Raw genomic sequence first — 13,699 nt, 5'->3', positions numbered from 1 at the left:
AGACTTTCCAAATGGACCCCACTAGAATCCTTAAGTGAGGAATTTAAAAATGTTGAGAAAACGTTCTGGAAGAAGTTAAAGGAAAAGGGTTTTTTCAGAGTGAAGGATTTATACAATACTCAGGGGATATTGATACCAGTACAAGAAGTATTAGGGAAAGTGGGAGAACAATATTGGCTAAGGATCATGGCTTTATATAATATTTTGAAACAGAGAAGGCATTGTAGAATACTAAATAAGGAGGATACTCCACTCAAAAAAATATATTGTATTAAAGAGAGTAATAAGGATATTGCAAGGAAGATATACAACTTAATGAATAAAGACAAAGATTATATGTCTCGGATATTACAAACTAAGTGGGAAAGAGGTGAATTTGACAGTACAGGAGATAGGTAGACTAATGAAAGGAATATTGGAAATAAAAATAGAAAAAATTAGAGAATTGGAGATGAAATTAATATTGAAATGGTATAGGACACCTTCCCAATTGTCCTATATGATTAAGGGAATGAATTCAAATTGTTGGCATTGCAAGAAGATAAAGGGATATTATGTTCATCTTTGGTGGGAATGTCCTAAAGTAACTGAATTTTGGCAAATGGTTCTGGAAAAGATGGAGGATTTATGTAAAGTTAAATTAGAATGGACAGGGAAGGTATTGTTTATGGGAGTTCTGGGGAATAATAAAGTAGATAATTCTAAACAGGAGTTGTTTAAAACAATGATCATTGCTGCACATGCAGTCATAGCTTATGGCTGGAAGGATGCGGCAAAGTGGACTATGGGTAGATGGAATCTGTATCTATATCAAATGATCCAATCAGACATTCTGGCCATATTAAAAAAAGAAAAGACATGAGAGGATAATATATTAGAGATAAGGAAGAAATAGCTTGGGTATATAAATTGGGTAAGGGAAGGGGGGGCCAACAAAGATACATTTGACAAAATCCAAAGGGTGTGCTTATGGTTGCAAGTATAACGTATTATTTTCCAATTGGTCGCTTACGGGGGTGGGGGGGAGGTAACAAAAAGGGGAAAAGGTTGTATTGATGTAGGATTATGTTAATGTAATGGAAGTGACTATGTATGGCTATGTAAACAAAGACATCAATACAATAAAAAAACATTGTTCAAAATATTGAGCTTATTGGTAAGCTATAGTCTTTTCAGCATCTTTGTCTTTTCTGTGACTGTTGAACTGTGTGTTCAGCTAACTAAATGTAAAGAAACAGCTGTATGAAAGCTGACTAGGATCATAGGAAATGCCTTTTGTAGGGCATTGCTATGTTGGGTGCTTTTTCACAAAGCAAACCACATCTGTATAGTTCTTAATAATTCACTAAAACTGATGTAAAAGACCCAGACTAGCTCTTTATGGGAAGAAAACTGAAGAAATATTTTTTCTCTTCTGCTAAATAACTGGGGGTTTAGGTTTTATTTTTCATTTTCCAGTGATCTAACCAATAATTCACTAGACTTTCACAGTTAATGTGCAGTGTGCATCTAAACTTTTCTATTAGACATTCGAGTACATCAATGTATGAGAGCATTCTTGCATATGGGCAAAGAAATGTGTTAATTCCTTGGTAAGAGATACTTGCTGAATCAGCTCTTTGCAGCATGTAATGAGATAGAATTAAACCAGTTTTACTTACTTAGAGTTTGGTTTGAAGATTGTTGTTCTCAAGACTGAGCTGTTCTGAGGTCCTGAAATAGCTCTTGAATTCTTCTGATCCTGCATTTTTTTCAGAGAAATTGCTCAGTTGTCATTTAATTACCTGCATTTTATTTTTTAGCTTCATGTTGATGTCCTGTCGCCTAATTTAAAAGAGGAACAGCATTCTCTTCCCTCATATGTGGGTCCACTGGGGAGGAAAGGCAAATGACAATAGTACAAGCTGCAGTAAAATTCTAGTGCTTCTCCTTGTCATAACTTATATCTGGTCTGGAAGATTGATGAGATACTTGTTTCTCAGCAGAAATGTTCTTATGAAGCTGAAGTAGTAAACTCTGCCCTACTCAAATGCAGTTAGTAACATCAAAGTCCTACTGAAGTCTGCCTCAGCAAAGAAACAGCCTCTTGGACAACAGTTACGCTCTGAGTTAGTTTAAAGTCATCAAACTGATTTGATAAAGACTGCTTAGAAGCAAAGGGTCAGAGGATGCTAGTAGTAGTAGTAGTAGGGTTACTCACAGGAAAGTGTTCTTAGGATTGTACTTTTTAAAAAAAAAAGTAGATCTTAAAGAAACTGTAGGGCTGAAGGAGGCTGAAATCCTTTCGGAAGTAGAAAAACAGAGGCCTGAGTAATATGTAGTGGAGGTGAATAACCCAGATTCAGACTTCACAGTGTTGATGCCCTTCAGCAAGCTACTTCTCCATCTTAATCTACCTCACTGGGATGCTTTAAGACTAAATACTGGACTCGAATAATGGAAATGACAATTCTGGCAAATTTTAGATTTTTATTTTGTTGAGAATAAGAGGATTCTTGGAGGCATATCTGGATGGGACTAAGAGTGGCTCACGTCACCATTCACAGGAATAGTATCTTTTATCCATTTACCATTTAAGAATACCATCTTTATTGGCATAACGTATCTTTAATCTACACTCTTGTATTCTGTCTCTCTCCTTCTTTCTTTAAGCTACCTTAATGATTTGGACAGAATATCCCAACAGAGCTATATTCCAACCCAGCAAGATGTCCTGCGGACCAGAGTGAAAACAACAGGCATTGTAGAAACCCATTTCACCTTCAAAGACTTGTACTTCAAGTAAGTATGTTGTGAACTTTAAAGTGTCACTTGGAATATCTGGTCATACTACAGCTTCTTTGGAGTAGCATGCTGAAATTTCTACTATTACTCCTGCACATGTCATATAGTCCTATTTTGACTCTGGCTTCAAATATAATGCGATGTCTTTGTCACTAAATACTATTCTTGCTGGAGATGCTTGGTATCGGTTCACTTTTTTATTTTCATCGTTTTGTTCTTTTCAGCTGCTTTTATGTTGGGATCACAGATACAGGTACTGAACTCTTGCTTTACAGGAACATATATACTAAAAAGATACTGGCTGCTGTTTTATATTGTTAACTTTTTAATTGGAATATTAAAAAGCTGGCCACGCATACTTTTCCAACTTGCCATGAATTTGTTTTCCTGTGTTGCAACTGGAGCTGGAATTAACATGGTTCTCTGAACTGTGCATGGTTTTCTAGCAAAGCGGTAGAGTTAGCACTAACCAGCAAGGAGCACAGAACATTGGCAGGGAGCATGCACAGATGTGTTTGGAAAATAAAGGCTTGAAATTAATAATTCTCAGTATAGGAAAGGGGCTCCGTATTTTCAGTTAGAATTCAAACAGAAAGACATGGTTCAGCCCATGCTCCTTCTCTCTCAGTGAACCTTGGAGGGATGCCATACACAGCCTCTTGGTTCTGCTGTTATCATGACTTCTGGTAAATTTCCCTTCATAAAATGATACCAAGTGAAGCAAGTGAAACCTTGAAAGAGTTGTACCCTCCATGTTTCATAATGTTTTGTGATTCTTGTCGCAAAGGGGTGTCATCAACTAGGCAGTATCTCTTGACGTATAAATTCCTTACTGTTACCTGTTATCCTTTGTCAGCCTTAAGGATACAGTAAAGCCAGCGTTCTCATATTAGCCACTGTGCTACAAGAAAAGTACTTATTTCAGGCCATATTCTTTATTATACACCCAACTATACTCCTTCAAATTCACTTTGATAGACAATAATTTTTATCATGTGTTAATAATCTTATCGGTGGTCTGCTGACTTGCTATTTTGACTTGATTTCTCCTGTGAAGGCTCTCATATCATGACTTCTAAATTTTACTTGTTTTTCAGTTCATTGGGATGATTTCATAAAAAATATGTTGATAAAATATTTGTAAAGAATATAACGGTCTCAAAGTAATACCCAGGAGGGCGCAGTTGGGTGCATGCAGTGCTAAGTTTGGTCCCTAGATTACAAGCCCAGTGAAGTAAATCAGGAAGTGACGTTAAAAAAATGCCCATGGCCAAACCTCTGTTCCCAGTCTGTAAAGAGGAAGCAGTTACATTTGCATATATCAAGGGTGAATGAGACTGTAAAACACATGCTAAAAATAATATATTAATGTTGAATAATGTATAGCTCCTTTTCTGCAGTCTAGTTCAATGAGTCAGGTATTGGACGTGGGTAGTCTTACGTTCAGATATCTCACTTCCCCTTAACAATAGGTTCACTGACACCTATCTGTCAGGCTTGCTACTGTAGAAAATAAATATCACGCATCAGTTACTATAGGTTTTTTTTAAAGTAAAGTTTGCGAAATACTTCTTGTTTTTTAAAAAAGCCATTTAAATTAGAAGTTAATAATACATGCCTCTGGCCCTGCTTCTTTTACCTCTTCCACATATCGATTGTGTGGTAGAAACTGCCGAAATATGCAGCATCCAAGATCTGATGAATAACTAGTCTAGAAGAAAGCTGTCAATTTCAGTACAGCTTGATAGTCTGTTCTGGCAAAACGTTTCCTTCAAAGATGTGTTCATCAAGTTAGCATCTAAGACATTTTTAAACATTTCATTCAATCTCTTCTCCCTGCCTTTGTAAAAAAAAATATGACTCGCAGCTAGTAAAGAGGATAGCCAGAAGTTGTCTGAGTTGTTTTAACACCAAAGAATGTTAAATAAAACTCCTTTATCTTTTGAAGTCTTACTGCACACAGTAGGGCAGTTATTTATAGTCTCATGCCCAAACTGATATGGGGAGTGGGCACAGATACACTTTTCTGCCTTAAGTATCTGCAGCCCAACAGAATTCTGATAAGTGCAAAGCTTCCTTCTCAGATGAGAAGACTGGCTGTATTGGAGTTAGTGTCCTCTATCTCCAAATGTGCAAATAAGCATGCCTCAGTGTCAGATTAATGGAATGTATCCATGAGTTCTGAAATGTTTCTGATATTTGCACTCAGATGTAAACATCTGTTTTTGTACACAGATGAAAAAATATCTATACCTGTGGTCTGCTCATCTGTCCCCAGCAGCTGCTGCACATAAAAATACCTTGTATTACAGCATCTTTGGTCATGTGGTGATCTCTAGATCAAGCCACTTACTCAGTGGTCTTTGGAAGCTTAAAACAGAAATCCAGATCTACTTACACCAGCATTATGCCAATTTCTAAGAATTCCTGACATTTATGTGGGCCCTATAGCATGTCATGTTGCTGTTTAAGTAGGTTCTTTATATAAGCTAGCTCAAAGTTAGCTGGACTTAATGGAATGGAGTGTCTGCTCACTTTCTTGTGTCATTCAGTTAAATGTCTTTTGAAGTCACCCTTTCTGCATGCCATCTCTTCGCGTGTACATAATCCTTTTAAAAGGAATAGGAATTGAAATACTAGAATGCCTTGCTTTGCTGTATTACTGCTTGTAAATACTGCCTGTAGCTTGCTCACAGCAAGCACCTTGTAAGCACTTTATCAGCCTCTCTGTTGAGTAGTGTATCATACAATCATATCTGCAGTGTGATCAAAAATTGCTGTGCAGCAGAAACCAAACCAAACAATGTTTCCAAGCAGCAGAGTATGGTAAATAATGTACTAGATAGTACTCCAGTTGCAGGATGAGCAAGGTGTGTCCATCATGATAGATATTCCTATGTTTTCCCATGACATTCTGTTCTTCTTCCCACACTGCATTTCATTCCAAAAGGAAATAAATGTTGAACTGAGGGTCTTCTGCTTTCAATATAACTGTTTTCTGCTGGCGAAGAATGTGACTTTGCTTCTCTGGTATGATTGTTGAGGGCACTACTGCAGTTCAGGTACTATTGCAGTTACAGGGTAACTGAATCATTTAAAGTGAATAGCATCTCTCAATATAGAATTCCTTCTTGTCCAGTACGTTTATCTTGAATATTTCTTGAACAAGTATGCTGTTTCTCCTATTGTGGTGTGGTCATTTTGTGTTGGTTTTAGCCTTGGTAGGTTATGGAACCTCTTAGGACTCCACTGAGAGATGCTGATCTTGTGTTGTAGTTTGTGATGGTAGTAATTTGTATTTATAGTTCTATTTTTATTTAAAATATCTATATCCTTTTTGCATTAGCCCAAGGCAGTTCACAAACATGATCACAATGCCTAAAAAACATTTTTAATCTAATACTGTGACACATTAAAAAAGTACAAGGTCCAAATAAAACAGCAGATAATGCATTTATTTCTTGTTGAAAGGATAAACCCATTCCAGTTTAAAAAGATATATATAGGAGTAGTGTGGGCCACATTTTGAAGCGGTGTTAGATAGGACAGAAAAGAGGAAGTGCTGCAAAGAATGCAGTTGGCATATGTAGTTGGCTTATACAGGGCATGGAGGTCCTTCAGATACGTAGATACCAAAGAGAGTCTCTGGGAAAGCCCTATTTTCATGCACTTCAGTAAGATCCTGGTTGTATGTGTTATTTTTTATGGTTTTTGATAGAATTATGATAAATTGCCTTGGGTATTTTTTGATCGACAGCATGGGATATAAATATTTTAAATTTGTATTTACTTGTAACCAACCTGTGTATATTTGGACTATTTTTTTAAATACTTAGAAATGTATAAACATTTTGAAGGAAATAGTGTTTATCTGAATAGTTACTCTTAATTTTAAAAAACAGCTTATTAAAGTGCAACAATACATAGAACCAGTATGCAGAACAAACAAGTCATTCAGTTTAAAAATTAAAAAAAAGAAGAGAATGTACATACTTAGAAATATTTTCTTATCCATTCATTTTTAACACCTTAGGGGATGGCTAGCTACATTTAAGTAAAATCTTTATTTACTTTTTCCATTGATTACAAAATTGTGCTTTCTGATGTCAGGTTTCAGCAATTAACTGCATCTGTGTAAAATTTGTGGCAATACCAGTCCCTCTAAATTTCAGATGAAGAGTTTGTATCTTCTGATTAAACATGAACACATGCATGCACAGTCAAAACGATCATTGCATTTAATTGCAGTTCCACTGCCGTTCTTTAGCCTGAAATGCTACAGAGATAATGATCTGTAATGACTAATGCTGTGACAGTTTCACATGATTAGAACATTAAATATTGCAACTGAATTTACTCTGCCTTTTATGGTAGAGATTCTTACTGAGTTGAATCATTAGCTTGCCAAATACAGTGGAACTAAATAGAGGTTGAAGGCAGTGTATCCTCTGGGAGCTGGGCAGTTGGATAAACAGATTAGTGCTAGGGGAACTTGACCTAATAGTCTTGTGTGGTTCATCTGGCTCTTGTTTATTGATTACAACCATGGGTTATTAGAAGCCACTTTATAAGAGATTATTTGTGGTAGGGATAATTAGACTGTTATAACTTGGAATTAAACATGGTATAGGTAGTATTCATCTTGGGAATACAAGTCCTGTAGGTACTGCTGATGGCAAAGTCTATTAAAATATCCATTTCTGTGTGATTTAACAGCATTGAACAAACTATCTTTTCCTTTATTTTTGCGTAGAAAAATAAAGTTATTTTTCTCTCTGCCAGGATGTTTGATGTTGGTGGCCAGCGTTCAGAACGTAAGAAATGGATCCACTGTTTTGAAGGTGTTACAGCAATTATATTCTGTGTAGCCCTCAGTGATTATGACCTTGTCCTTGCAGAGGATGAAGAAATGGTACGTTGCCATAGTGTTAATACCTGGTTGCATTCTATAAAATGTGAAGTTAACTTTTAAGCTTTGTATAGTTTATTTAAGAACACTTAATCCTAATGACTTTGTTTGCTATTTCACTGCCTTGAGAATTACTCATGGTAACCATCAAGTTTCAGAACGTCATAGAAACAGCTTGTTCTTTTTGCACTCTCAAATTTCCTACAGTGAGAGTAGGCAGTAGTATTTCTGAAGCCGCAGTGCTATAGATGATACTCGCCCTGTGCGCCTCCCCCCCAACTCAGGCTTCAGTCTGCAAATAAAGGTAGTACTTGATTAGCAGTGAAGGAAATAAGGCATTTGGATTATGTTTTGAGGGAAATTACCTAATTGTGATAACTGAAAAGATAGGCAATTAAGACCCCTTTTGTGTAGTTGAAGTGGAGAAATTTTCATCTTTGTCCAAAGAGTTGCTAATGTTTTATGAACATTAGCTTTGACTATTTAGATTCTTTATACTAGTAGCTTTCTTCCTACAGCATTGTATAGTTACTGGACTGAATCCTCTCACTGTACTGAGCAAAATTTGAAGCCTTCCTCCAACTTAACGTGGTTGTTCCGTTGGAGGACATTTAATCCAAATAACTTTTAAACTGGAGGAGGGTTGGATCTACTCCACTAGGTTGCATCAGTACTGCTTTTTTAACGGGAACCTTTTTCTTCCCAGAATCGCATGCATGAGAGTATGAAACTCTTCGATAGCATTTGTAACAACAAATGGTTCACAGATACATCCATCATCCTTTTTCTGAACAAGAAAGATCTGTTTGAGGAAAAGATACGGAGGAGTCCACTAACAATTTGCTACCCTGAATACACAGGTAAGGTAAAAACAGCTGAGACACTAGGACACAACAAATGTATAATAAAAGCAACAGAGTACATCTTTTGGTTCTGTCTACACTACTGCTATCTTTTTGAATAGCTCTCATGACCCAAGGCTGTCTTTTACATTGGAAGCAGTTGTATAACATGTTTATAGTCCCTTAAATTTAGCTTTTCATTTACTCTATGAAATCTGAAGCTCAACTGTTAGAGATCTCATAAAATGTGTCTTGGTGAGCACTGGAAATGAATTTTTCTCAATGCTAAAATAAATAAGATCTTTTATAGTTCTGCAACTAGTGCAGAGTGTTCTCTTTAACACCACACTGTATTTAAGTCATTGATTTTTGGCTTCATTGTCAGCCAAGTACCTAGTGTTAACTCCCTAGCAAGTTCAGAATTTGATAATATGTGGAATGTTCTATTTGTTGCATTCATTCACGTTGCAATATTTCTCAGCTTCAAACAAGTGCTGTTCTTGACAGTTTAATGTACTGAGTAGGGGTGTGCACGGGGGAAAAAAATTCAGTTTTCCTGCTTCGGGTTTACCCAAAGTGGGAAACTGATTTGTAATACCCTGAAATACCCAAATACCTTTGGGTATTTAAATTGCTTTGGTATGCTCTGTAAAGATGTGGAGCATACCGAAGTGAGGGGGGAATCTGTCTCCCAGCCCCCAGCCCCCACTTAGTCCCCCCATCCCACTTACCTGGCCATGGACCCAAGGAAGAAGACCTGCTGGGCGGTGTGGAAGGCCAGAACCGGCACCTCCGTGGCCTGCGCCGCCTCCGTGGCCAGCTGGGTGGCGGGGAGGGCTGGAGCCGGTGCCTCAGCCGCCTGCTCCCCCTCCTCCGTCGCTGCCAGGAAGGCACAGGTAAGTGGAGTGGTGGGAGGGAGCTCTTTAAACTTCAAATGGCCCACAGGGAGGGCATTCCCCTGCGGGCCAGTTGAAGCCTGGGAAAAGTTCCGAAGTGACCCAAATCACTTCAGAAACCTTTGGTTTGGGGTTTCTGAACCTTTACAGATCGGGTCCAATTCGTGCATTTTCCGCAAATTGGATACCCGAAGCACACACCCCTAGTACAGAGTTTGCTGTTTCTCTCATACTGAGGTCCAAAAACTGTATGAGCTTAGTAGCTGTTCATTATTTTCTATCAGCCAGCTGTAATAGCTAACAGCTGGTTAATGGAAAGTATCATGGTGGCCCAGTGATGATTATCTGCAGTGATAAGATTGCAGGTTACATTGTGTGACCTGCCAAAAACCACTTGCCAAATTCTCAAAAACCACCCTAAAAGGACAGATTATATTTTAAAGAGTTTTGTTAAACGCTTACTGAAAAGCAGTTCCGAAAAAGGCATATGTTCTTCTATAGTTTTTAAAAACGCTTTATCTATTGCTTGTTCCAGAAAATGTAGATAGAAGTATAGTTATCTGAGCATTTCCTAAAAATGTCTGCTGTTTAAAAATAGGGCGGGGTGGGGATTCCTGTTCCTGGTTTAAAATCCTAGTCCAGGAGAAGCAGTGTATTACAGAAATGAAGCAAGATTAGCAAATTTGTAGAACTAGTGGTGATTTATTTAGTATTGTTGAGACAAGAGCTTGAAATCACAGTGGATAGAACACATGCTTTGCATGCACAAGGTCCTAGGATCAATCTCTGGAATCTCCATTTAAAAGACTTGCAAAGGCATTGGAGAGGACAGTACTGGACTATAATTAACCCCATATAATGCAGTGTGATACGTTCAAAGCTACAGTTCTGTGTACAGCTATCTGGGAGTAATCTCCACTGAACTCTGTGGATCATATGTATGAGTAAATATATGTATAGCATCAGGCTGCACATCAAACTCTCTGGCCAGGCTACTCTGTTTTGAAAGGGCTTTTTAACAGTAAATCAGTAGCAGATCACCATCTTTTTGAAAAGAATAAGTCCCTGCCATTATTTTATAGTTACTGTCCAAGCCTTGGTACAATGGGAAGTTTTTATGTTGGTGTTCAAAGGGAAGCAGTGGCAAACTGGCAACATTGGGAGGTGCCTGAGTCGCGCAAACACACAGATTCCAAATGGCTGTCTGGGACTTGATTAGCGATACCCTCTGGATGTGGTGCTGTCTACAGTGTAGAAACAAAGTAATAAATGTACACAGCAGAGATTCTGCAGGTTGTCCTTGAGTAAACATTCATGTTCATGAGAGCTATGCTGCAATTTTATGCACACTAACCTGTGAATAAATCCCATTGAACTCAGTATAATTGATTTCTGAATAAATATGTATAAGATTGCATTGGTAAGCTTCCTCCCGGTCTCCCTCAAGTGAGTAAGAATGTGCCTGCTACACTGCTAGATTTAATCATTACCTCATTCAGTCACTCTGCAAAGTATTAGGGATGCAACAGTTAAGATACCATGCAGTAGCTTTCTGGCTGCACATCACTGTCATACCCCACCTTCCAAGGTCACAAAAGAATACTGAACATGGCTCTGTGCAGTGGGGAGAGCCTTTGAAGGAGATGGTGGCCAAGCAAACAAGCCCTTCCTCCTGCTATATCTATAGTGACTCTTGATTTCAGGTGCACTGCAAACAGCTTTTGCAAAAGGAAGTTCTTCCTCGCTTGCCTTCTGGAGTTCCTTGAGAAGATTACCCTTACCCATTCATGCTAGTTAATCTGGGAGACATATACTTGGCCTTTCAAAAGGCTTTTGACAAGGCTGCTCCCCAAAGACTCCCAGTAAAGCAGTCATGGGATAAGAGGATGGGTCTTTTTATAGATTAAAAGTTGACTAAACAGGAAGCATAAAGAATAAATGAACAATTCTTGTAATGGAGGGAAGTAAGCAGTGAGGTCATCCAAGGATTAGTATTTGGACAAGTGTTAATTTACTTTATTTTGCAAATTATCTGGAATTGAGGGGGAGGAGTTTAGTGGCTTTGTGTGCAGAGGGTACAAAATAGTTCAGGATGGTGAAAACCAAGGCAGATTGGGAAGAACTCCAAGAGGATCTTTCCAAATTTGATGAGTGGGCAGCAATATGGCAAATGAAATTCAGTGTAGTTAAGTGTAAAGGGATGCTCATCGGAACAAAAAAGCTCAATTTGGAATAGATCTGGGGGTGATGGATACTTGATGAAATGTCAGCTCAGTGTGCAGAAGAAGTGAAAAACGGCAAATTCCATTCTTGGATTATTAGGAAAGGTATTGAAAATAAAACAACCTATATAGTTTAGAAAAAAAGATAGCTAAGGGGGAACATGCTGGAGGTTTATACAGTTATTCCTAGGATGGAGACAATACATTTACGTGAAGACAGATTTTTTTTCTTCCCAGTTATGCCATAAAAAGGGGGGGGGTTGTCTTCATTTGCATACAAGTTACAGTTATGCCCAATAATAAAAAAGTATATAACATTAAAGGGATGACTTATATTCAGGGTCATCTTCTTTTTGAGGAAATATAGTAGAACTTTTTCTCCCTCCCCTAAAATATTAGAATTCAGGAGCACTCAGTGAAATTGAATAGATTCAGGACAGTGATTGGCCATTGTGCGAAACAAGATGCTGGACTGATCCAGCAGGCTTCTTATGTTGTTACATTATTTTTTAGGTTCTAACACATACGAAGAGGCAGCTGCATACATTCAGTGTCAGTTTGAAGATCTGAACCGGAGAAAAGACACGAAGGAAATTTATACCCATTTCACTTGTGCCACTGATACCAAGAATGTGCAGTTTGTTTTTGATGCTGTTACAGATGTTATAATTAAAAACAACTTGAAGGAATGTGGGCTCTACTAAAAGGAGAGGATGATACTGAAAGGTAAAGTGATGAGCTTTGCTCGCTGCTCTCAGTTAAAGCATGGCATTAACCCTATGTTTAGCTATAAAGTGAATCATTCCTAAACTAATAAGAAATTTTTCTTTCAGATTTCCAAGATGCTATGTTTTAAGAACTGGACTGTTTATTTGCTGCCTCGTGGGACAGCTGCAAGCATGAACAGGACCAGGGAATGAAAACAGCATGCAAAATCCTTGCATTCTTTAGCACAATCTTCTGTACTAGGGACCTTTTTATTGATATGGGATACTGAAGTTAGACTTAAAAAAGGAACTACTGTTAAGTGTGATTTTTTTGACCATCCAGGCATCACTCGGATTGCATAATTTCAAATGTGTACAGCTGTTATGAAGTTCACATCTCAGAACTTCAATATGTAGCTTTTCTTCTTTTAATAACAAACCACTAGTCTGTTTTTAAGGTTTTTCCATCAAAAGTATATCTTGACTAAATTTTATTTCATTGCAAATAACATTTTGGGTTTTTTGTTTTTTAAATCACTTAACTATGCACATGGTATGACCTGATCATGCAGAAAGTATTCCTCTTAGCAGGAACCTTTTGTTTTTAACAGTTATATTGTCAGAACTTGATATTACTGCAATTACTTAAAAGAGCCTTAGGATTCTTATGGCTAAAGCTATGGTTTCTTCTGATGTATAATTTGTTACCATTCTGCTTTTTGCACTGTAAAGCTTTTTTTGCTCAAAAAAGAGATCTTCTGCAGCAGGGTAACAGGTTTTTCTGGCTTATGGGATGGGAAAGTGAGCCTGGTTTATGCTGATTACCAAACCACTGAGTGTGCCGCTGTTGTAGCAGGTAGAAGCCTATTCCTTGTATGAAATGCCTGAAGTGGCTTCCGGTTAGAAAAGAAAATTGTAAAATTCAAAACTGGAAGAGGGAATATGTGCTGCTACAAAGCTTACTTAATCAACCACATAATTGTTTGTGTGAGTGTTTGGTCTTAAACCAGTGGGGAGTTTTGTAGACAGTACAGTTTGTTTTGCATTTACCAGGACTTTTCAGAGATTTCTAAAATATATCAACAGCATGCCTTTACTCTTTAAATGTGGTGCCAAGTTCCTGTTTGCCATTGTTTTTACTGTAGTGATGTTCTTAAATAGTCAGTGCATTTCTTTGCTGAAATCATTACATTGAAACTCCCCCAATTTATCATGTATAGGTTTCAACATGATGTAGTTACTGGCAATATTAAAATGATGAGTCGAAAGCTTAGATGTTCCTAACTTTCTTGGAGCAATTTCCAGAAATTCACTCATAATCTTTGACAGTCTCTTGATA

The 13,699-nt window shown here is 37.7% G+C and overlaps 1 protein-coding gene across 1 annotated transcript in view; it reads left to right on the top strand.

The window, feature by feature from the left end:
• GNAI3 (G protein subunit alpha i3) overlaps nucleotides 1-13,633 on the top strand; it is a 32,268-nt gene extending 18,635 nt beyond the window's left edge. Inside the window, exons 5-9 of the mRNA XM_054979334.1 lie at nucleotides 2,653-2,781; nucleotides 7,567-7,696; nucleotides 8,400-8,553; nucleotides 12,167-12,379; nucleotides 12,487-13,633. Coding sequence (XP_054835309.1) covers nucleotides 2,653-2,781; nucleotides 7,567-7,696; nucleotides 8,400-8,553; nucleotides 12,167-12,357 — 604 coding nt within the window. The 3' untranslated portion in view covers nucleotides 12,358-12,379; nucleotides 12,487-13,633. The remainder of the gene's footprint in view (nucleotides 1-2,652; nucleotides 2,782-7,566; nucleotides 7,697-8,399; nucleotides 8,554-12,166; nucleotides 12,380-12,486) is intronic.
• The last annotated feature ends 66 nt before the right edge of the window (nucleotides 13,634-13,699 follow it).

This window comes from Eublepharis macularius, chromosome 5 (genome assembly GCF_028583425.1).
Source record: "Eublepharis macularius isolate TG4126 chromosome 5, MPM_Emac_v1.0, whole genome shotgun sequence".
Taxonomy (NCBI): domain Eukaryota; kingdom Metazoa; phylum Chordata; class Lepidosauria; order Squamata; family Eublepharidae; genus Eublepharis; species Eublepharis macularius.
This window is presented reverse-complemented; position numbering and strand designations above follow the sequence as displayed.